Source organism: Dermacentor andersoni, chromosome 9, assembly GCF_023375885.2.
Source record: "Dermacentor andersoni chromosome 9, qqDerAnde1_hic_scaffold, whole genome shotgun sequence".
NCBI classification, from domain to species: domain Eukaryota; kingdom Metazoa; phylum Arthropoda; class Arachnida; order Ixodida; family Ixodidae; genus Dermacentor; species Dermacentor andersoni.
Window position 1 is genome coordinate 28,157,154 of NC_092822.1, and position 25,009 is coordinate 28,182,162.

General features: G+C 46.5%; 1 protein-coding gene and 1 long non-coding RNA gene across 6 annotated transcripts in view; one reads left to right on the forward strand and one right to left on the reverse strand.

The window, feature by feature from the left end:
- Positions 1-25,009, forward strand: part of LOC126527364 (nucleolar protein 4-like) — a 139,917-nt gene that overhangs the window by 73,300 nt on the left and 41,608 nt on the right. For all 4 annotated transcript variants that reach the window (XM_050175167.3, XM_055068692.2, XM_050175168.3 and 1 more), the window contains exons 3-4: positions 12,190-12,327; positions 14,491-15,024. In XM_050175167.3, the coding sequence (XP_050031124.1) occupies positions 12,190-12,327; positions 14,491-15,024 (672 nt within the window). The remainder of the gene's footprint in view (positions 1-12,189; positions 12,328-14,490; positions 15,025-25,009) is intronic.
- Positions 1-25,009, reverse strand: part of LOC129383808 (uncharacterized) — a 50,190-nt gene that overhangs the window by 12,849 nt on the left and 12,332 nt on the right. Inside the window, exon 1 of one of the 2 annotated variants that reach the window (XR_008611685.2) lies at positions 6,530-6,675. The exons of the other annotated variant lie outside the window; for it this stretch is intronic. This is a non-coding gene — a long non-coding RNA (uncharacterized lncRNA). Of the gene's footprint in view, positions 1-6,529; positions 6,676-25,009 lie in introns of those variants that run through there. 2 annotated transcript variants of the gene reach the window in all.

Here is a 25,009-nt window from a genome sequence, read left to right on the forward strand (position 1 = left end):
TAAAGCACCTCTACTCAATATTGTTATTGTTGCGTTACCGAAAAATACCTGTATTGCTTTTTTTTTTTTGTCGCAAACACTGCAGCTGCCACTTCAATCGCACACAAACTTAGTCATCCACCGCGGTGACTCAGCAGGTATAACGTTCCCCGAACGGGGTCGTAGGTTCGATTGCCTAAAGCATCACTGCGAGCTGGCTAGGTTGGAACTGATTCATCGTGAAACTTTGCGCAAACAGACGGGGACGAAGAAAGAGACACAAAGGACGAGCGCTCTCTAAAAACTGGTTCTCTTTTTTTTTTTAGTTGTTGAAATGTCAGGCTTAAATACCATACCGTATTGCGCAACGCATCTCAGGGTTCCATCTAGCGCGTACACAGCTGTCACAAGACTTGCCCGGAAATTCACAGATGCGTGGAAAGTAGGAACATTTCTTTATCTAACATCGCAATGAATGGGTGACTCGTACAATCTTCTTTTTGCTGTGAAATGTAAAAAAAAATCCGTGATTACCCCTCGATGTTTTGTTACAATGCTTGAAGAGAATGGTATAGTCCTGTTGAAGCAGAGTTTACACGCACGCACGCACGCACGCACGCACGCACGCACACACGCACACACACACACACACACACACACACACACACACACACACACACACACACACACACACACACACACACGCACACGCACACGCACGCACACACACACACACACGCACATACACACGTTACAATGCAAGGCCAAATGTGTGGTAGGACGTCCTTTTAAACGAGACATGTGTTCGCTTAATCTTAGACACTCACTCTGGCTTTTGTGATGAGACGTTCACACAAATTACAAGTGTGTGCATTGCTTCGAAGGTAGCCCCCGTCCTTAGCACCATTTACCTGAGTAGCGTGGACAGAGAACTGGCCAGAGATTTAGGCGTTGTAGTATCAAATGTGTATAGCTATGTAGACGACTATTTAATTTTGGGTTCTAACGTCGGACGCTTTCAGGAAGAGGATGCTAGATACGTTTATCTCATTTGGCAAAAAGGCTGAAATTCACTTCGGAAGTCCTGTTGACAAGTCACAGCTCCTTGATGTCAAGTTATATTTTCAACCAGATAACATTTGCTGGTCCTCCTCACCTGGACCTGGAAAGCATTTTCTGAGCTACGCCTCTGACCATTCTAGGCTTGTCAGGAATGGGTAAAGCGGTTCCTTGCTTTCGGTCTGCCTCTTTAAAATCGTGTTGTCACTCTTTGAACGAGGCAATTAGTTAACAGGTTGCCCGTTTGAGGGATGCTGACTCTCCACTCACAGCATTGCAGGCTTCGCGTGGTGCACTAATGAAGAAGCCAAAAGAACAAAAGGAACTAAGGAGAAAAGAAAGCAGAACGAAGAATATTCAAAAGATTCTACAATTCCTTATGTACATAGCCTGTCGAACAAATTTTAATAAAGTAGCAGGAAACTGCGGAGTAAAGGTTTTTTTTTTTTTTTCGAGAAAAACGAAAAAGAACATAGTGTTTGTTTCATGCTGAAACAAAAATTTGAAGGGAAGGATGAAGTTAAGAATTATTGTACTATAAGGCAGAAGTTTCAGTTAGTTGAACGTTATAGAATGTGATTTATAGGGTCCCTTTGAAGTGCGGACACGTGTACGTCAGACAAACGGTCAGGTGAACACAAGATAAGCGAACGTTTGTCACGTTTAAATGTACGTCCTAGCACACGTTTGGTTTTGCATTGTAACGAGTGTCTGTATAAGCCCTGCTTCGACAAGACTATACCATTCTATTCAAGCATTGTAACAAAACATCAAGAGAAATCGCGGAAGTTCTTTTTTTTTTTTTACATTTCACAGCAAAACGTAGATTGCGCGAGTCACCCATCTATTGCTACGTGAGATAAAGAAATGTTGCTACTTTCCACGTATCTGTAAATTTCCGGACAAGTCACGTCATAGTTGTGTGCGCCCTAGATGGAATCCAGAGATGTGCTCTGCAGATCTGTATGGTATTTAGGTGTGATCTTCTTTTCGAAAAATAAAATCAATTTATTAGAATACGCTCGTCCCTGTCTTCCTTTCTTCATCCCCATCTGTCGTATTAAATGATGCGGTAGTTCTCTAGACGTTCCGAAAGCGATGCGAATCCCCATGTTGTTAGCGTCCAGCGTCTCCAGAATAAGTCATGAAGACCGAACTATAGTGACCCAGAGCCTTCTAGTTCACTGTAGCCGAACTCTACCTTATGATGATGATGATTATGATTATGATGATGCAATGCGGCTTCACCCTTTGCAACGGACAGGCATGTCAATTGCACGCCCTAGCCATGAAAAAAAAAGAAAAGGAAAAAAGGAAAGAAAGCTCACAAGCACAAAACATAGGTAAATAAACATAACAGTAAACAAACGACCCGCAGGTAAGAGGGGAGAACTTAGGGAGAACGAACTCGTCCTGCCATCTACCGTGAAAACTTGGGAGGGCGACGCAACTGCACCGGCGCATGTTGAGTTTCATCCCACCAGATGGCGACTCCGCTTTGGCTGCCTGAGTACGCTTTTCCAAGCGGCTTCCCTATTTCTCTGCCCTCCAGTGTTCCGCTTTTGCGCCTTTCCTGTATCCCGTTAGCCAAGTAGATGTTGTGCCCTTTCTGAAGGGATGTGGACTGTAGACGTTTTTCACTTAAAGGGTGATGATAATGATGGTGATGACCATGATGATGATGAATCTGAACCGCAGTTGTAGTTTCAAGCCTTGCACCGGATATGAAAAAGTAGCTCATCTGCGTAGATTAAGGAAGATACACTTGAGACAACCACGCATGTGCTTTTGATGAGGGTGTGAAGAAAGCTTGACTGGAGCAAGGTGTTCAAATACTTTCGCGTCACACACACACACACACACACACACACACACACACACACACACACACACACACACACACACACACACACACACACACACACACACACACACACACACACACACACACACACACACACACACACCATTTCAATTTCAACCACATCTAACTTCCCCTATGCTTTCTTGGCTCCATTGTCCGTCGGCTTCATATGATCATGATTAGGAGAAATCAAGCCCCTCGGTTTCCCGGCTTCTCTCGTGCATATATATATATATATATATATATATATATATATATATATATATATATATATATATATATATATATACACACACACACACACACACACACACCATTTCAATTTCAACCACATCTAACTTCCCCTATGCTTTCTTGGCTCCATTGTCCGTCGGCTTCATATGATCATGATTAGGAGAAATCAAGCCCCTCGGTTTCCCGGCTTCTCTCGTGCATATATATATATATATATATCTATATATATATATATATATATATATATATATATTTGTTACTCGCGCATGTGTGTACAGGTTGACTTCGCTAATGTTTAAAACCATCCCAATCGCGTCACGCGATTTGTCTGTATTCTGCGTAACTTCATAAATAATCAAGATTAATTAACCAACTTCGCAAGTATTAAGAAAAAGAGTGGCGGGGGTAGGGGAGTAATGTGGCAGAAAACGTGAAATTATCGATGAGAACGTAGACATCTTACTCTCACATGTGTAATACTCCAAACAGCCGTTGCCGTTTCCAAGGCGCACTACATTCTAACGCGACCTTTCGAATCCACGTTCGTCGTGTCTCACAAGTGTTCCTCAGTACAGGAGCGCAATTGCTCCCGCGTTTGTACCTTGTATCGTTAGACACATCGCTTGCGTCGTGCAGCTTTCCCACGCTACACCACGGACGAACGGCGCAGCTCTCTCATGCCCCGCGCACGGAGCGCGCGCTGCCGTCAGAAATGTCAAGCCTCGCTGCGTAATCGCTGCGTTGGCGCTGCTGCCCTCTATTGGCGAGCGCCAGAACTACCGCAGTTTTTCGAGTCGTGAGCAGATGGCGCGACAGCTGCCGACGAGAGTGAGAGAGAGAGAGAGAGAGTTTATCGACTCTACTCGCGGCAAATTCGAACGACTCGTACAGCAGAACAGCGCGGTCTGTGAATCTGGTTACGTGGGCTCGTTGCCAGATGTGTTGTTGTTAATAAATAAGCTTAATTGAGATTAAGTTGGCATTTCACTGGAAACATATGCATTTTGCTTTGCTTACCGCGGGATTTCAACCATGTGCTTGCTGTTCAATGCGCGCGCGCTATGAAAGTACACCCGACAAAAGAAAACAGTAAGACCTAGAGCCGCGGTATCACGAAAAAAAAAACTTTCTTCCGACGTTACCGCGCAACGTGGAATGATTTCAATGTATTACACTCGTCGAACACCCTCACGTGGGCTGTACTTATTTTTGGCCAGCTTGCTTACGCTGCGAAGAAAAACATTTATTGCGCTTCGCCTGGGATCGCCAGACGTCCCCTCGCGACGGTGATAGATAGATAGATAGATAGATAGATAGATAGATAGATAGATAGATAGATAGATAGATAGATAGATAGATAGATAGATAGATAGATAGATAGATAGATAGATAGATAGATAGATAGATAGATAGATAGATAGATAGATAGATAGATAGATAGATAGATAGATAGATAGATAGATAGATAGATAGATAGATAGATAGATAGATAGATAGATAGATAGATAGATAGATAGATAGATAGATAGATAGATAGATAGATAGATAGATAGATAGATAGATAGATAGATAGATAGATAGATAGATAGATAGATAGATAGATAGATAGATAGATAGATAGATAGATAGATAGATAGATAGATAGATAGATAGATAGATAGATAGATAGATAGATAGATAGATAGATAGATAGATAGATAGATAGATAGATAGATAGATAGATAGATAGATAGATAGATAGATAGATAGATAGATAGATAGATAGATAGATAGATAGATAGATAGATAGATAGATAGATAGATAGATAGATAGATAGATAGATAGATAGATAGATAGATAGATAGATAGATAGATAGATAGATAGATAGATAGATAGATAGATAGATAGATAGATAGATAGATAGATAGATAGATAGATAGATAGATAGATAGATAGATAGATAGATAGATAGATAGATAGATAGATAGATAGTGCAGTCTAAATGCTCATCTTCGTAGCGCACAATTCACCTCTACATCAAATTAATAAAACTCCCAACATTTAGGATTTGGCCGATACACGCACACTGCTGTGCGCAATTGCTTCCTGTAACACTGCCCCTCCATAGCGTTGCGCTCTTACCTAAAAGTACCCGACCAACAAACACGTTATTGCGTAATGGCGGTCCCCCTCGCTCTTTTACCACACAGTTCCGTTGTTCGTAAACTTCGTTGTTGTTTCCTCTACTCTAGCCATTGTTCTGCGCCCTTAACTATTCGCCGGTATTTAGCGATCCCCCTTGTCTCCCCATTGTCTCGTTCCCTGCTTTTCTGATCCGCAAACTTTTCGTTCAGTGCGCGCGCACGACCCCTGTAGGTGCAAGAGACAACGCAGCTCGGAGCTGCTGCTGCTGCAGTCACCCTCGTCCATAACAATGAGTTGGCCAACTTCCCGCGCTTCTGCCTAGTGCTTTTTCTGCTGTTTCCCGTTTCAGCAACGCCATCCCCGGAGCTTCCCTCTTTCTTCCGTCGTTCTGTGTTCCCGCGCTTATACCCCCTCCCCCCCTCCAGCCCTTATCCCTTGAGCTGCGTCGTTGCTTCGCTTCGTAAATTGACGTCTCTCAGCCTTTCGTTGTTCCTCCTGCGTTCAGCCTTCTTCACCCGCGATCATCTCAAACGCCGTCTCTCCTTCCATTCACCCTCGCCACTCCATTCGCTCCTGTGTTCTTCCTCAACCGACTTTTGTATATAGTACTTCCCGTTGCTTTTCTTCTTTAGATCGGATCTCCTATCGCCTGTCATTCCCTCTACCCGTAGCCCAGCACAGGGTAGCCAGCCGTTCTCTACACTGGCTGACTGTGTTTCCTTCTCTGCTCCCTCTCTGCATCTCTTTGTTCTTGGCTTAGCTTCACTTCCTTCTGCTTGCATTACCATCTCTCGCCCTCCCTCGAAGTTGTGCATAGTTTTACAAGCAGAACATGGGTGAGGTGGAAACCAGAGGATAAGAGGGCGAGAAGAGTTGACGTCTCGGAGTGCAGTTCTCTCTCTCGCGCTCTCTCTCACCTCCTGACCCGCACTTCCCCATCGTTCCGGCGCTGTGGGGTGCCGCTTGCCTGTTGCGCCGCTCCCCGGTCTCCTGCGCGTCGTCGACGTCGTCCCATCAAGTACAGCGCTGCGACGTCTCGGCCTACACTCCCGCCGCCTTTCGCCGTCCCCGTTTCCCCTCGCTCGCCCCTCCTCACTCTTCCGTTTTCCCAACGCAGCTCGTTCTTCCCGTCAACTCTGCGGCGCGCGGCCTTGCCTCGGCGCCTGCATCCCCACCGCCTTCTTCCCTATACCTGAGATTACGCGCCTCGCCAGGCTGTTTGCTTTTCTCGCTTCCGACTCGCTCCTCCTCTCCTGGGCTGACTTACCGTAGCGTCGGCGTTCCCTTGTTATCGTGGTTTCCACGCTTCTCTTTCCTTTCTCCGCTTCTCTCTCTCTTTCTCTCTCTCTTCTTCTCCGCGTCAATCTTCACTGCCTTCCTTTCCTTATATCGTCGCTGGAGGCACTTTCACCCACGCATCTGCATGTGATTAGAGAGAGAGAGAGAGAGAAAGCAATGATAGCAAAGGCAGGGAGGCAAACCAGACCAGCGTCCGGTTTGCTACCCTTCGCTTGGGGTAAGTAAGCACGTGATCAGCTTTACTGCACGACCTATTTCTCTCTCTTTCGATGTCTGTGCGTTCTTGCCTACATAGTTATGCGTGCACGCGTAGACGCTTGCGTGTTTCCGTTTTTCGCATGCGACCTCCGTGCTATGCATTGCTTCGTTTCTTTATTGCCCTGCCGCCACTCTCGACATGACTTGGCGGCCCCGTTTGGCGAAAATAGACGAGCGCCAAAGAAAAAGAAATTAAGCACAAGGTGGCAATCGAATCTGTGTAGGGAGGTTTCAAGTTGGCGCTCATTAACGGCCCGACTCACTCCCTCCTCTCCAGCCCCCTTTTATGCCCGGGATCACAATCTCTTTTTCTCGTACGTACCGAAGTGTGAGCGGGTGCTTGACGTTAATCTCGGTACTAGCTCACGCGCGCGGTACAGGCGTGCCTACGCCGAGTGAGAGAAAAAAAAATGTTTATCGCGGTGCAGGTGTTTCCTTGTGTACCTTTTTTACCCTTTTTCAATCTTTCTTTCCCTGCCGGCTACTACAAGTGATTTGATTCTCATTCGCTGTGAATTTTGTAACGCCACATTTTTTTTTTAGAATGGGACGATCGCAGGAAGAGTGATTTACCAGCATCAGGTGCCCTATCTCTCACGTTCGCACAATGGCAGTCTCATTGTGTCTGTGTGTTTGTGTGTGTGCGTATGTGCGTGTGTGTGCGGGGGGGGGGGGGCGTGCGTGCGTACGTGGCATTCGCACTATACGGTTGCTCTTTGTCGTCTGCAGTGGCACAGTGGTCTAAATTAATCAGAGTGAATTTTCTGAAAGCGCACGGTGAAGAATGCGCTTAAATGACTTTCGTGCAGTTCCACTAAGTTTCTTTTGCGTAGTCACTTCCGTAATAATTCTAAATAAATATAAGTGAACGCGTAATACAGTCGAACCTCGATATAACGAAGTTATACTTGCACCGAAAAACTTCGCTAATTGGCGAATTTCGTTATTTCGACGTTTTCCGGTTTCAGCACTGAAAGCAACTTCACAAATTCCTAGAACATGCCTGGTCGATAGTATCTTGTTACCAAGCACTAAAAGAAATGAATTTCAAGAAGGTCGAGCCGTAATAGCGCAGTTATGAGAGCCAGCGCGTCCGGCCCAGATGGCGCCGAGACCAGTGCATCGACGCGGTTCACCGCGTCCGCGATTGGCGTGTGTTGCGAGTCGTGCGGCGCCGTAAATCTTGGACGCCATCGCTGACCGCGATTAGTGCCCGCAGCGAGCGCCCATAATTTAAAAACAAAAGGGTAAAAAGGTACGAATCATCGTCCTGAGCAAAAAACAAAAAAGAAAGAGAGGAAAGGTCGCAGTTTCGCCAGAAAGGCAAAGCAGTGATGGCAATAGCAAAGATGAAACTACACGAACCAAGGTTCGTACCTTTATCGGTGTCAGTCGCGCTCACGCCACCTTTATCAGATCTCACTCGATGACGACGAACTCGCTGTCACAACGCGAGAGAACGCTTCGTAGCGTTGTCTCGGAAACTTGAGATTACGCGACCGCCACCACTAGACGCGCGGGAATCCAGTGTGCATCAAGGCAATCTACGCCTCGGATCGGGCTTTGCACTTGCAACGGTGTGATTGCTTCCAATTGATAAGGCGCGTGTCCCGTGCATTGACGCGCGGGATAGGAGAAGAAGCCAGATGGTGCCGCGTTCCTGTTCCCCCCCCCCCCACCCCACTCCCATGCTCCCGATCACGTGCTTGTTCACGTTACCACGCGTTCACTCCCTCCCCATCTCCCTTAATTGCGCAGAAGGAATCGTCAGTTCTTGGGTTTCTCCGAGCGCTGCGAGATGCAGCGTGCCCCGCGGCCTCAGCAAGTTGTTTACCGACGCGACAAATGGCTCAGTGGTGTTTCCTGCCTACCGCATCCCTGCGCGCGCGCTTTGATGGCGTTTTTGCCGCGCAAACTTTTCATGCCGAAGGACACTTGAAGTAACTTTTGCCTCGGCCGACATTTCTATAGTCTTTTGCTAGATTTACTAGCCATACAGGCTCCCAAGTACATGCTAAAATGGCCGAAAACGTCGTTAAATCGAAACCCTGTCAGAAAATGACTTCGCTAAATCGCGAATAAAATACACGGTTTTTAATGCAACTAGGATCGGGAAATGAAAATAGTTCGTTACATCGCGAATTTCGCTAAATCGAGGCTTGACTGTACAGTCAGTCTCAAGAGAACATAACTAGTTTTATTGGCTGGCAGTTTCCTACCCCTCTCTGAAAACTTTGTTCCCCACTGCTTGAAGAAGGGAAAGCACGTGGGCTTACGAGCTAATAGACAACGCAGTCCAATTCAGCTAGCAGCGACAGTACTTGACGCTTTCGTGCCGGAGGCGCGGAAGCATATCTCTCTGTGCCCAAGGGCACGAGGAGGGTGGGTGTGCGAGTCAAGATGGTCTCCCCATCGTCACTCCCTTTCCCTTCCCGACTTGCACCAGCGTTCTCTCGCTTGCGTGTGCTCCCCGGTACTGCTTCTTTCCCCGCGAAAGAATAGCGCGAAAATAAAGGAACCCGGTGAATCAGGGGAGGCGCGTAAAGGTTGTAGGGAAAGCCTGAGGGGGGAAGTGCAAGCGGACGGGGGGCAAAGGGAGTGCCAGGAAAGGATGGAAAAGCTGTGGAGCTCAGCTCCGCTTGAGCGTCGCGTGCGCCGAGACCTGTGCGGGGCGCAGCCAGGTTCCGCGAAACAGCGCTTCGCCGGGCCGAGCAAACACGCACGCACGCACACACACGCTACGAGGAGTACTCTACAACCAGCGCCGGGAACGACAGAGCCGGTGGCTGCGGCCAAAGTTTGGAAGTCGATGAAGAGCCTCGGAGAAGAAGCGGGAACGGGGGAGGGAGAGCCGTAGCGCAGCCCGGCTGAAGTCGGCGCGGGCTTTCCCCGGTTCCTCCTCTCACCTCCCTTCTTGGTTGCGCTTCTGCGGGGTTGAAAGGGGAGGAATGGATGGAAGGGCGCAAGCTCGCGTGATTCGGGAGGAAGTGGTTTTCGCGTCGGGAAGTTCTGGACGTCGTAGAGAGAGCACCGTGGTGTGGAGTGGAAGGTGGTTGGCGTTGAGTCGAGTCGAGGGGGCAAAAAAAAAAAAAAAGAGAAGCGGGACGCCCGGGAAGTTTGCGAAGGGTCGGAAGGAGGGGGGGGAGGGGCTTGACAACGGCGGTGCACGGCAGGCAAGCTGCCTAGCTAAATAAAGAGTATAGGCTGCTTGCTCGCCCACTTTCCCTGCGGTGAGGGAAGCAGGGGAAGCGTCTCGGCGTTTCGATGGCTCTGCGTGCCTCTTGGTTGAGGCGTTGTCGGGGAAGAGGAGGCGAACGCTGCACCCCCTGGTGGCATCGATTAAAAGGAAAGCCCTCCCTTGCCCGCGCAACTTTTCTTTTCTCTTGGAGGTTGTCGCGCGCTGCCGTCGGCACACTGGCGGTGGTGCGCGAGTGTTGTGTTCGAAGAACAATCAGTGGGGAGAAGCTTGGTTGGCGCGAGGTCCTTTGGGGAAGTTTTGGGGAACAACAATAAAAGGGGGGAAAGTTGCCGCTTCGCGTCGTGCACGGTGGAGCCTATTATTGCGCGGTGTTGCTGAGAGGAGAGAGACAGCTAGAGAGAAATGTATTACAATGAAAAAAAGATTGCTGTGAGATGTCAGCAGTGCCCTCGCGCAAATTAATTAAAGAGTTGGCAGAGAGTAGGAGCAATCAAGAAGCTTGCTGCGGGACCTTCTACAGACTCGCGCGGATTGTCTGTTTCCGACCGGCAGTCGAGTAACGACGCGAATCACGCGAGCTGCTCTGTCATCATGATGTAATTGAAGCAGCGCCTAAGGAACGGTGAACGCTCTCATTGCTTTAGACTTTCGGGCGAAAGTTTGGCATTCTTCAAAGCACCCGTGTCATCGTAATGTTGCGCGCACCAACGAAAAACGTGTGCAACGTTTACTGTAGTCGTGCTCCTAACGGATCAGCAGTTAGATCCTAAGGACACAATAGAAGACGTACTAGGTTCATGATCCTGCCCCTCCTATACACACCTGAGATGTGTCCCACATGACTTCCTCGGGGAGTGCCTTTCGAATTCATTTTATTTGATTGATTGCCGTTTGTAATGTTTTTTCTGGCAACTTTGCCAACACTGAGTGTTCTGATCCAGGCTTAATTTATTAATACGACATTCGTGCTTATTTTACTATTTTTGCTGAACGATGTCTATACAGACCATGTCTGCGGTTTCTCTTATTTTCACATCTTTTGTTCTGTGGTGGACTTGCGTGTCAAGGGATGGAAAGCGTTGTCGTGGACGGCTGGGGATTAGTCGATATGATGAGATTAAGAAACTTGCAGGTATATATGACGGAGGCAGTCGACACATGAGGCTTTCTAATTACGGAGGCGGGCCTCCGTCTTGAAATCGACATAAGCTAAGCTGATGATGATGACAAAACATTCGCAAGATATTTCTAGCAGCTCTGCTGCTGCTGCTGTTCACGTCTCCGATAGCCTGTGAATTACAACAGAGAGTGTCCAATAAAATTTTGTCGCTCTGACCGCATGGACTAGCTAGGAAAGACATTGACGGCAAACATAGTAGTACGTACTTCATGCTTGTGAAAGGTGAATAATTAACGACCCAACACTTCGGTCGCATCTTTACTCAACATGGAGCACTTATTTATCGTACGAAGCAGAGCAGGTGTCTGAAAAACAGTATATGGAATTGTGCGAGTGCATACGGAATCCGAATTTTCTGATGTCGCGGTTAACGAAACCTAGCTTTCCAACAATCCGCGCGTTTATTTTCTTTTATTGCTAGACAACCGCCATGGCAGCATTCTGCGACAAAAATATTCGTAGTGGAGCGGATGCCCTACTAAACGGCAGCATTTGCAGGGCTAGACCTCGTGATGAGGACCGACATACACTTTAATAACCACTCTTGACAACACAACCTACGCACGACAAGAAAATAAAGAAAAATTAGGCAAGAAAACACCACTGCGCAGACCGGCGAAAGGGTCTTCCCTCGCTGTAGCCAGCCTCACATTGCAGCATAGCCGCGGAGCCCAGTCAGGTACTAGATGGCGCCACTTTTCCAAGATGGCGGCGCCCGAGTTGGGATAGCCGACCTCAAAGAGGCATACCTTGCCATTTTTCTACGTGTAAAACAAAATTTAAAAAATGCCTATACGGACAAACTAAACCTTTATTGTCAAATTTAAACGTATACATTTTTAGTGTTTCCTGTCCTTTAATGACGTTTCATCCCCTCCCTCTCAGATCTTGTGCAGATTATCGTGTCAGCGCTCCATAGGCACGCCCTTGAAGATATGCACATTTCATTAAGAGTTTGTATCTCTCTTTCTCTCTCTTGCTCGTTTCGCAGAAGGGCGGCGATGGCGAGACGACGGTGTACAAACGAGTCGCGGTGGTGGAGAACTTCTTCGAGATCATCTACGGCGTCCACGTCGAGATGGACGGCCGAGGGGGAAAGCACGCCGGACAGAAGAGGACCTACAAGGCGGTAAGTCGCCCTCGTCGACGCTTCGTCTACGTTTCCTTCTCCTCTAGTGCGCTGTGTTCAAAGCATTGAATCTGTAGGCTGCCGAGCACTTGTTAGCACGAGGCTGTATTAGCTACTTGAGGCATTCGAGAGTTTTGGGAGTGTAGTTAGTGTAGTTAGGTGTAGTTACGAATTCTAAACAAACTATATGCATCTAATAATAATAATAATAATAATAATAATAATAAGTTTATTTGACCATCACGTCATACATGATGATGCAGGGGCACCGAAGTAAAAGCTGCCTTTCAACAACTTGCAGATCTATGACTTCCTTGGCTTCAGTGATGTTCGCCTTCTTAATCGTGTGCAAGGTTGGTACTATAATTTGGCGGTGCAAGCTACAGTCGTGAAAAAAACCGATGCGTCCATTCCCTGCACGTTACGGTATCGAAGTTGTTCCCGGTAGCCGAGAGATATCGTGCACTGCCAACAAGTTGCATCGACGAAACTCGTTTAATTCTCTTTACCGCCTTTCCCCCGTTACGTGCTGGCCAGCTGGTCTTTACATTGACTAGCCTCCACTGTTTTTCCGTCTCTTTACCTTCTCCTCCGCACATGAGCTTGTACAACGGATAATATCCACGCTCGCAGCCTCCCACGCGGCATCATATACTGTGTGTTCTCGGCGCTCACTTTTCGTTGAAGCGATAGAACAGCACGAATGTCACTTCGCTCGCTGCCGCTGCCGCGTTTCCTCACGCCAGCGTTTTGAGAGCGAGTTTCCGCGGTCGTCGAGTCAGATGTGTTCATGTTTGCTTGTGCGCGCGTGACCCCGTGCTTCTTAATTTCGCTAGTGCGCCTATGTTTACAAGTTCATACGGCCGATAAAGCTACTGTCCTTACTTCATATAGCTGTCCACTAATTTGCTATCGCAATCGATGCTTCGCCTTTCGGTTGAAAATGCGGCTTCTTTAACAATGCTGCCAACATAACAGCTATGAAAGCAGTATTTCTCCTTTCATCTCTTGCGATTCGATGCAAAAATTCCTCGTTTAACATTATCTCATAAAAAGTTTTGACTGTTCAGCATTGTGGGTGATGTATTTATTTGTACTCCGCTCCGTGTTTGTCCGGTCGCATCGATCACCCTGATAAGATTATGCGCGGTCTTGAATCGCTAGTGCATTTTCCAGGCATTCCTCCTCCGGACGTTACTAGAGTGGAATCACCTTCCCGCGTACATTGTTTCCATCTGGGATAATTCCTCCTTTCAGCATGCAGCAACCAACATTACTTCAGACTGCAGTTGAATTTACTCGTATATGACATTATATCTTACTAATATTTTATTTTTTCTTTAGTCTTTCTATTCTTGCCAATGTTTCATGTATTTTAACCTTGTACTCCGGATTTTTTTCTTGTTCCTCCCATTTTTGTTGTAATTTTCCTGATGCGCTGTGTAACCTATTTCCTCGTTTAATGCCTTAAAATGCCCTGAGGACAATATGCATAAATAATTAAATAAGTAAATGAGTAAATAAATAAATCCAGAATTGTACGGCTCCGTCGATATATAACCTTCGGGAGCAATTCGCCATGCTCCCACCTTAAATTTAGAGAATGATTTAGGTGGAAGCTTCATGCCAGACTGGCACAGATACCTGACGCCGATCCAGTTACAAGCTAAGTTCATGGCCTCTTTTTCACTGCAACTCTTACATGTCGCGGATGTCCGTGTTTCTTTCTTGTTAATGAATAGTTGGAGCCTCTTCGTTAACTGTGGCAATTTACGGTGTACCTGGAATCCAGAGACGCAAAGCGCCGGTGCTGCCATCTTCTTAAATTGCGTTTAACTTCAGCACAGGAAACTAAGATTGATTGCTAAGACCATGTTAAACTTGCATGCTGGTGTAATGATGTGCGACTCCTTTCGGTGAGAACAAACACCACTGATTTCTACTAAATTTATATTAGAGATTAGTGGAGAACACCCACTAATCACAATAAAATCAAAAACAAAAATGTTTCTAACACTTTCTGGTTGCACAAATTTTCACGAGGAGTCACTACCAGTCCGGTTTTCCGACGTTCCGTAAACAGAAGTCTAAGATATCTCGCAGTCGTGTCACACACGTTTCTCGTCTCAGAGAGTGTTCTCTGCCCCTTTCTTCGGACCGCAGATCGCGGAGCTCTACGCCTTCCTGCCCCGCGAAGCGGTCACGCACTTCCTGATGTCCTGCTCCGACTGCCAGAAGAGGATGCACCTCACCAACGGTGCGCTGAGCGCCATCGCGCCCGTCACAGCTGCAGCGAACGCCGACTCTCCCGCCCTCAGCAGCGGCGTCGCAACGCCCGCGGCGCCGCCTCCGACGACGACAGCTGAGACGGCGTCCTCCGGTTACCAGAGCAACGGCGCAGCCAACGGCAACAGCGCCGGCGGCGCCAGCTGTCGAACCGGAAGCGGCAGCCCGTGCCGTGACGTCACTTCTGTGAGCGCCGGTGGCGCCACTGCTTCGCCGGCGAGTTCCGCGTCATCGTCGCCAGGGGGCGCCGCCGGCAGCGACGCCAGCGCCGCCGCGGCGCGCGCGGTAGGCGCGCGAATCGCGTCCGTGACGGCGGCCGATCTCGACTTCAGCGTCCCCATCACGACGGCCTACTTGAAACACATGAGGAGTCTCGGTCTCTCCGACGAGGATGCCTTCAACCCGCGGGAGGTGAGTGAGTCACTCTCTCTCTCGAATCGGCGCTGCGTTTCGGCGGCTGCGCTTCTTGCGTCAATCGCAGCTTCATTCCCCGGGTGTGTCGGCGGCGACGTTATTCTACACCTTAACTACTTGTTGCGTTGCCGACACCGCGGTAAGCTGATCGGCAGTGTTGCTGTTGCCGCCGCCGCCACTCCTGCTTCGGTCGTCTGCTGCTGCGCAGCGGCGGTTGTCTAGCCTTTCGGAGCGTGCGTTTCGGCGTGCCTTTGAGACTTGGGACGCCTTTGAAATGCCACTGAGTTTCCTTTCAAATGTCAGGGCGCGACGTGGCTTCACGACTTGTTTTTCGTCGGAGCGAAGTCGGAAAGCTTCCCTCCTTGCTCTTGTTTTTTTTTTTTTATTATTGTTGTTTTCTGTCTGCAATGCTGCATGCCGAAAGAGCGCTGGTAAGAGAGTCGGAACCAGCCGATTTGTAACTGATTATTTCTTTCTTTCTCTGAAATTCTTTTTGGCGAGAGAGTTGAAATTTCTGTTAACCTTTCGGGATCCATGTCGTGCAAGTGTTCGAGCCCCGACATTTATTTATGCGCGCTTGCTTTGTGGCGTATGCCTCAGATGAGGAAAGCACATTTTTTCGACATGTTTTGGTATGTTGCTTGACACTGCAGCGCATTTCACCAATACGGACCTTGGATTTAAACAAAAAGGAGTAATAAATGTTCTAGGCGCATGTTTACTTGACGGTCTGAACTTATTACCTGGAAGTCTCCCAGTTTGTTACCCGGAGGGAGGAACGAAATCCTCTGAGGGCAAGAATTGATGGTACCCATATCTTCGTAAGCCTGACCGAGTACGCATAGAAAGCGCCAGCATACCTTTCTCTCAGTGAAATATAATAGTTATGGCGTCGTTCAGGTAAGCCAGTTGCCTAAGCTTTATAATTTACCGGGCGGTCAGAAACAATTCGGCTTCCCCAACCCATTCTTTCTTCGCTCTTATTAAAGAACCAATTGCTACCACTTCGAGCTACATTTTCTCTCTAGCGAGCAACACCCGTATACTCCATATATCTTATATATGTAGTCTTTTATGATGAAATGGGTCCCCGTATGTTTTCGTATAAACATATATGGCCATATAGGATTATAGTACAGGGCGTACATGTATTCTTCAGTAGGGTTTGCAACGGAACTGAGGTTCTTCTTCTTCTTCTTCTTCTTCTTCTTCTTCTTATTATTATTATTATTATTATTATTATTATTATTATTATTATTATTATTATTATTATTGTTGTTGTTGTTGTTGTTGTTTAGCTCACTCTGCTTTACTTATTTGAATATTTTGAATTTCTTGTGTACACGTATACCCAAACGTTTTGTGCAGTCACCATCGTGCCCGTGAATTTGTGGTACATACTAATTCCATGGCTGCCAGTTATTTCGCCCGTAAATAATAATAGTGGTAATAATAATAATAATAATAATAATAATAATAATAATAATAATAATATTATTATTATTATTATTATTATTATTATTATTATTATTAGTATTAGTATTGAGACATAAATACCGAAGTCGACTCTATCAAAAGCCATAGAGCGAAGCGAGCCACGAAGTGGTATTCGCAACAACAAAAAATTGTCAGCAGAACGAAGATTGAAATGAAACTGTTAATAAATATAACGTAAACCACGCCAAGGAGAAGTCAACGATGTATCAACGACACGGCGTAGCATAAGAGTACTGATTTCTGATTTACCATAACTTATTAAAACAGTAAATTGAAGTTAACTAGAAGTGCGCCTCATCATCTATTTAAGTTTTAATTTTGCAATTAGCATCAAGAACTCTAAGGGTAGCAATTTTTTTTTGAAGGTGTGCCATTGATTTGGAAACAGGGGTTTTCTAAAAAGCTTGCGCGGCCATTATGCCGTTTTCTACTCGGCTGTAAATAATATGCCTGTGCTGAAGCTTATGACAGGCTGACGACATGTGGTTGAGAACATTCCGTAGGTTCAAGCTATAATCATGAGGCACGACGTAGTGGAGGACTCCGGAATAATTTCGACCACCCGAAGCTGTTTAACGTGCACCTAAATCGAACTGTACGAGCGTTGTCGCATTTCTCCCCCATCGAAACGCGGCCTCTGCGGCCGGGGTCGAACCTGCGACCTGGGGCTGAGCAACGCAACCTCGTAGTCACTAAAGTACCGCGGCAGTTGCGGGAAGAAAAAAATTAAATTAAATTATGGGGTTTTACGTGCCAAAACCACTTTCTGATTATGAGGCACGCCGTAGTGGAGGACTCCGGAAATTTCGACCACCTGGGGTTCTTTAACGTGCACCTAAATCTAAGTACACGTGTGTTTTCGCATTTCGCCCCCATCGAAATGCGGCCGCGGTGGCCGGGATTCGATCCCGCGACCTCGTGCTCAGCAGCCCAACACCATAGCCACTGAGCAACCACGGCGGGTAGTTGCGGGAAGAGGCTGATGATTACAAGAACAAACGAAGTCTAAATTACCTCCCTTTCTTTTCTAATTTCACGCCACAAGGCCAGCCCCCGAGCGTCTGTGCGACGTCAGATATTTCAAAGTATGGCCTCGTAGTTGGGCTTTCGTGATGCAGTAAGAGTTCTCTAAAACTTGCCAGGTTCACTCTTTGGCTCCTATAGAATACACTATAGTTCATCTTTCGCGTGCCGGGGCGACCCATTGCCTATGACAGGAGTGTCCCAAATACGGCTTGCGGGCCGCCTCTTGACCCGCCCGCTGCCGGCGATGGTCCTTCCGACGACTTTCTTTTTTTTTACCCGCAAAACTTTCGTTATGCCTCCGCCTGAGCGCAGTGCTTCTCTGCGAGACAGTTCGCTCTTCCGTGTCTGTGGAGTCGGCTTCACTGCAGTTACGAGGTCACGCCACCTCGTCCGAGGCAATTCCGACGAACCTCAAGCGAACCTCAGCGCCGTGGGCATCGTGCGAAGCTCTGATTGGCCGGTCCCGGCCACGACGTCGGAAGATGCGCTGAAGCTTTCGCCACTTCGCCCATGGCGCGCTATTAGGCCCGGAGAGCTTTCGCCCGCGTTACTTGACAAGGTCACCCTTTTTCTTTCTAGCATTATAAGCGGTCATGTGCTAATTGTGGAAGTTCGCAGGGACAACACGTTCACAATTAGCACATGGCCGTGGTAGTTGGAGAAGTATGGGAGAGGCCTTTGCCCTGCAGTGGACGTCACCAGGCGATGATGATGATGATGATGATGATGGTGGTGATGACGACGACGACGAAGATGAAGCGGGCTTCGCCAACTTTTGGATAGTATCTAGACCACACACACAAAAAAGAAAAAAAAAGACCACCCGTGCATCGTGCATTGGGCGCACGTCAAAGAATCCTAGTTGGACAAAATTAATCCGGACCCCCTCCCCCCTGCCACTATGGCGTGCCTCGTAATCATATAGCCTGGTTCTGGATCGTAAAACCCCCAAAATTTAAGACGCGCGGGGTCTCAAGTGTGGGCGAGAGGTTCACACGGGCATCAGATGCTGTAGTCGATGGTGGCCGCTGAGTCGCGTTTATCCGGCACCTAAACAGAAATGAATGGATGAATACCTCACGAAGAGTTTTTCTTTCTTTTTTTTAATTGGCCAGTACGATTATCTTTGCAATACATATATCGCCTTAAATATCTTAGTATACTTCCTCGAAACTTCAAATCGCAGTCACGTGACACAAATGAATTTATTACAGATAGGACGGCAGGCACCTTCGCCTAAATGCTGGGGTAAGAAATAAGAGCAATGCTTTAGGGAAAAGAAAAAAAAAATATATCACAATTTCGCCATAAGGTCGAAGCACTGAAGGTGATAGCAACATTTTAGAGTATTGCACGAAGTGCAAGGTACGTAGCTGAAGTGGCAGTAAGAATTGAAACAAACGTAAGCTGACTAAGTAAAAACGAGCTGTTGTGCTAGGTGTCCTCTGTTGGAATCCTATACCATCGGACACTTTCGTTTATGCTTATTAAGAGGGTGCTTTAGGTCGCGTGCTCCTATCTAAATACATGTAAAAGGAGAATTCGTTTTCCTCGGCAACCACAGCACCAAATTTGACGACGTTTGCTGCATTTTAAAGAAAAACTTCAATTCTGGTGTCCGTTGGTTTAGTATTTTTCTCTGGTCGTCAAATTTTTATTATAAGTTGACAAAATGCGAAAATTTTCATAAAACAAAACTATGAAGTTTACAACTCTGGAACTCAGCAATGAAAATGATATCACAATTCTGTGAATTGCGTGTAATAGCACATTAAAGAGGGCAAAATTTATATGTCACAGATAAATCTCAAAAAATTTAGTAATATTGAAATACAGCTTTTTCAGAACCCTTGTACACAACATAACGAATTCACGTAAGATATAAATTGACATGTCGAATTTGTCCGCTTTAAATGTTCTAATAGACCATCAACGTAGCTATTTGGGCTTGTTGGTGTAACATTTTGAAGTTTTGCTTGTAGCGCAAAAGCACGAGGACGCAGAAGAAAAAAAAACAGACACGCACAGGCGCTAACTAATAGACGCCGTTTACAGAACTGCGATATCTGTTCTTGATGCAGAGCTATTAATTTGTAAACTTCGTGCTTCTATTTTTTTTTTTTTCGCAATTTCGAATTTTTGAAAAAAATTTAACAATATTCCGGCCTTAAATCTAAATTCCGCTTCCGACAGTCACTAGAATTTACCTTTCTCTCAAATGCAATAAATTTCATTAAGAATCGGTCCAGGGGGTTATCTCAGAAAAGCGTTTCTGCGTTTTACATGCATTTGAATAGGTCGCGTTGGAATTGGGCCCGAGCTAAAGCTTCCTCTTAACGTCAACGTTTTTTCTTGGCGACTTTACCACCGCTTTTCCGTATCGCGTATCTTTAAAACCTCGTTCCTGGGTCGATCCCGGAGGCAGTGCACAGCCGCGCCAATAACATTGCATCAGTTTCAGGCTTTTCAGGCTTGAGCTCTGTTATTGTTTCGCACTTTCAATATTTAGGTCTGAGAAGATTTGAGATAAAAAAGGCACGAGTTGTCGGCGTTTTGTTTCATAACATTTGTTTGTGCGCTGACTTTCTCAAGATTCCGAGTAATATTTCATCAAGAATTTAAGACCTGGTACGTGCAGCTTTAGCGATGCAATGGTGTGGCAATATAGCCAGCATATACCGCCTGCCATATAACACGGCCTGACAGATAGCAAATATATACCTAAATATATACGTTTTTTAATGTATACGGAACCTCACGGCGACGAAGACGGCGGAAATTCGCTTCAAGTATCCATATAACTACTATCGCAATAAGATAATTTGATGAATGACAGTCGCCCAATGAGACAGGCTTTCAAGTACAGCAGGAATTGGAGGACAACTCTGGCCTCAAGCTGCGGTGGAGTCGTGCACCGTTCGAACGCTGAAGCGTGTCCACGGTATTGAAGTGAATATCTTTCTTCGGCTCTTTAGGCCGTTTTCGTCCTCGGCCGAAATTATGGGTCCAGGTTAAATGAAGTTTTTTTTTTTTTCTTTCTTCTTTAACGCCTCAACAACGAAGTGACCTGTACAACGGACGATTTTCGATTTAGAACTGGTGTTAAACAGCGCGAAAAAGACGAGGACGAAAGGAAACAAATACCACAGGCAAGCGCTGTCTTGTTTCCTTGTGTCCTCGTCTTTTTCGCGTTGTTTAACACCAGTTCTAAGTATGAACCAACTAGCCCTCATCAAGATCTTACTAATGCAATTTTTGATTCCCCGGGCACTTTGTCATGCGGGTATATGTAGCGTTAAATACGAAAACTAAGTACGTGGAAACACGTTATTTATTTTCCAACCGTTTCGGCTGGCCGTACTTTAGCTGGCCAAACTTTGTAACGGCTCAACGTAAAAGCAAAATTCTAGTCCTAAAATAGGTATTTCGCTCCTTTTCTGTGCGTTCGCAGAAGGGTCAACGCAACCGCTTAAGAATATTGAATTATTTGAATAAAGTAAAGCTCGTCCATTAATTGCAGTACATATTTTAGTCTACTTCCATACTGTCACTTGTGTTTACTCATTTCTTTATTTTTTTCCGCTAATTGTTATTTGGTTCGTTATTGCCTAGACTGATCGCCAGTACACTCTGGCACTCTGGCCAAAACGTTTGGAGACCCCCTGGTCTATGGCGCATATATATACACTGCAGCTGGGCACGAGGTCGTGGGTTCGACACTCTGTTGCGGCGGCCGTATTTCCAGGGGGGGGCCTCTGGTGCTCAAGATTATTCTGTGGCCTTCCACTCTCACAGCCCCAGAGTCGCATTGCGTCGTTCAACGTCACGTGTCGATGTGGTTCCTATTTGCCGACGATCAACGAACTCGGCCCGCGAGCAGACGCTATCACTCATACTGATATCGTATCATATCACTGATGTCATATCCTTGATAACACGGCGACCTGGTTTGGGAATTTCGCGGCGGTGTCGCCAGGGGTCGCTCATTTTTCTTCGTCTTTTCCGGCTTCGCAAGCCTTGTCTCACCGTAGGAGTACCCTGTTTCTTTTCTCTCTCTCTTCCCCCCCTCTCTCTCTCTTTCTATCTGTTTTGTTGAAGGTATTTATTTAATTATTTTTCTCCTTAGTATTCCCTACATGAAACGGTGGGTCTCCAGTCGAATCAAAATCAACCTTCTGAAAGTTGACAAAAAACGCCATCGCGTAAATGTAACAAATTTCGCTTGTGCTATAGAATCCGTAGTATCTGTTGTGATTTAGTTGTCGTTTGTCACTTATTTTTTTGTGTCCTCAATATTGATTCGGAATGTGAGACTGTCTGCCCTAAAGAAACCTGCCTACGTTTCCACTTATCCTCAATTAATACTGAAAAAAAGTTCGCCGCTTTCATTTTGTGCAGTTACCTAGGAAGCAGCGTACTGTTTTAGTACTACTACTGACATTGTTCACCGTTATTGCTTCACAGCAACACGTTATCGTTTTCAAATTGCTAATTTCAATCACTCACATCGGCGTCATAAACACGATCCTGTGCTCCATAAAGGTTGCCCAATCGCTTGCGCAGGAAATGCAGGTTGCTTCGCGTGTCAGCGTTCGAAGCGGATTAAAAAAAAATATGGGGTTTGAGGTGTCAAAACCACATTCTGATATGAGGCACGCCGTAGTGGAGGACTCCGGAAATTTCGACCGCCTGGGGTTTTTTAACGTGCACCTAAATCTAAGCACACGGTTGTTCTCGCATTTCGCCCCCATCGAAATGCGGCCGCCGTGGCCGGGATTCGATCCCGCGACCTCGTGCTCAGCAGCCTAACACCATAGCCACTGAGCAACCACGGCAGGTGGAAGCGGATTAGCTTCCCGTACATCTTGCATTTTCGATTAAGCTCGTTACACCAAAGCAACTAAACTGACACTTTTGACTGCAGAGATGTACAAGAGAGGCCTTGCAAACGTCGCACGCTTCTGCTTTTTCAGGCGCCCCCCGTACACAATGAAAAATGAAATTAAAAAAAAAAAGATCGCGAGACGAATTCTAGGCAGCGCTAGAAAAAGAAGCCGACTCATCTCCTTGTGCGTAGGTGTTATCGAAGTCTGACATTTTCTTCTTCTTCGTGGTTTTGTTTTCAAGACTTCCCTCTCCCTCTTCTTTCTTAGTTCTATTATAACGGAGTTGTCATTGCTGAACCGCTCTCTCGTGAGATTTCTGCTTTGCGACATTATAAAAAGAAACCTCGAAATGGAGTGGAGATAATGTTGCCACGAAAAGCAAACCGGCTTCTCTAAACGGGAAAGAAAATGACAATTATTCCTTGACGCTTTTCCCCCTCCCAAAAATGTCGAGGAGGAAACAGGAAGCACTACTAAAATAGAACGACACTCCTGATGCCAATGACAGCACTTAAAAGAAATTTTGCACCGCAACGCATAAGCTAGCGCTACTTCTACTTCGACTACTACGTCAACCACGACATTGTACACCATTTCGCTGTTTACAAAAAACTAGGGGCCTTGACGAGCCCCTACTTCGCAGTTTTCAGAGTATACAAGGCCTGTAGTGCGGCAGGACAAAGGCCCCGCATATTTTTCAAGTTTTCCTCAGCACTCATAGTTTCAAGCTTTCCTCTGCAGTCAATCACAAGCTTACAAATTCATTTCTCTGTAAATTACCCATAAAGATATGTGCCTGGGACACGATGCGCGTTTGTTTTATATAAGAACGTAAAAAGAACGGCCGTGTTTTGAGCCACATTGAACATACGTTTTTCTTTTCTTTTATCGGCGTGGTGTAGACAGATAGGAAACGGAAGCAGCATACTTGAGGTCGCAGGCTCACTGAAGTTTGAAGTTAGAATTCATTATGGTTATATATTGTACTGCAGCACTTTCTTAATGTGCGTATGTTGCCACGTTGTCGGCTACCGCTTCATAAAAGGGAGGCGGAGCCCAGTCAAGCTGCAGTTACACCTCATTTTTTTCCCGCAGTACCCACATCTTATGTAGGTAGAAGGTTTTCCTTTCTTTCTTTCTTTTTCTTTTCTTTTTTTTTTTTTGCGATGAAATAATATTCTGTACTGCTGCCAAGGCACATGCAATACCGTCTATGCGACAACATCGCAATCTTCATTGCCACTACACCAGCAAAAAATAGCGACGTCGAACCAGGACCCTTTTTTTTATCTTTTCTTTTCAAGAGTCCCGCGAGAAAGGGAAAACAAGAAAGCCGATATCGCTTGCACCATATGTGGAACGCGCGCATGAGCCGCACAGCAGACAAAGCCAAAGCCTACAGGCCAAAGAATAAAGAAAAATTCTAGAATTTCTTCTGACCTCCTCGCCCATTGCCTACGACAAGAGAGAGAGTGGTGGTCAGGAGGGTGGAGGGGGAGGGATGGAGGGGGCGAGAGGGGCGATTGTAACACGCGCGGAAAAAAAAAAGAAACATGTCTGCCGTTTTGACGCGAGGTGCGCGAATTCGAGTTTTGTAAACAGTTTGCCCTCGGAGTAACCCCCCTCCACGTCCGCCTTCTTTTTTTTTTCTTTTCTTGTCTCTCTCTCTTTCTCTCTCTCTCGTTTCATGTGACCCTTACCGCATTCCCTCACTCTTCTCCTGCGGCGTGTCTGACCGCAGATTCTCGGAAGCCAGCGGCTGCCGGCATCACGAACAATGGCTCCCCCCCCCCCCACGTGTATAGGAAGATACCAAATTCTCGATTGTCTCGCAAGGATCGGGTCGCATCCGTTTCTCTCAGTCCGCGTGGCGCTAGGAACTAGCAGTGCGTCTCTGGCAGCGTCTCCCTTCCCTCTCGCCAGCCCGAGCTCTTTCTCTCTCCCCCCAGTCCGCACTGCCTTTTGCTAACGACACATGGACAGGGTGCTCCATTACCGTTGTGGATTGTGTACCTTCATCATTCTCTCTTGGCCGTGCGACTGCACGGGAAGTTCGTCCTTGGGCAGCAAGGAGTAGGAAATTCGGTGTCGTCAGCCAATGAGCTTGTTTTCGAAGGCGCTTCCAAAGGACCTAGGAACCCACGAAAAGGACACGACTGAATATTATTAGCTCGGCGCATTCGTTCCTTTACAATTGCCACTTCGATCTTTGTCACCTCTACGAACTCTCTGTCATTTTTCTTTATTTTTCTTAATTTTCTTCTTTTTTTTTACCGTTTTCAGCTTGTCAGAAGGAAGTTCGCTGTGCTGTGACCTCCGGGTGCAACGCTGGCGGTCACGTGATTCGTATAAACGTACACTACTGTGTCCGCTTGAAGAAGGAAAAGAACGTGAGGATCACAACTTCGCACGTCGAATACGAAACAGAGAAACAAAATGTGCGCAGGTGAATTGTCCGCATCGGGCCGGTCGTGTTAAAAACATGATTACGAGAGCTGTACGGATGGATGGAGTTAGCTATTACTGCATGACGTAGTCTAGGGGAGAACAATCTCGAGAACATACATTCGGCT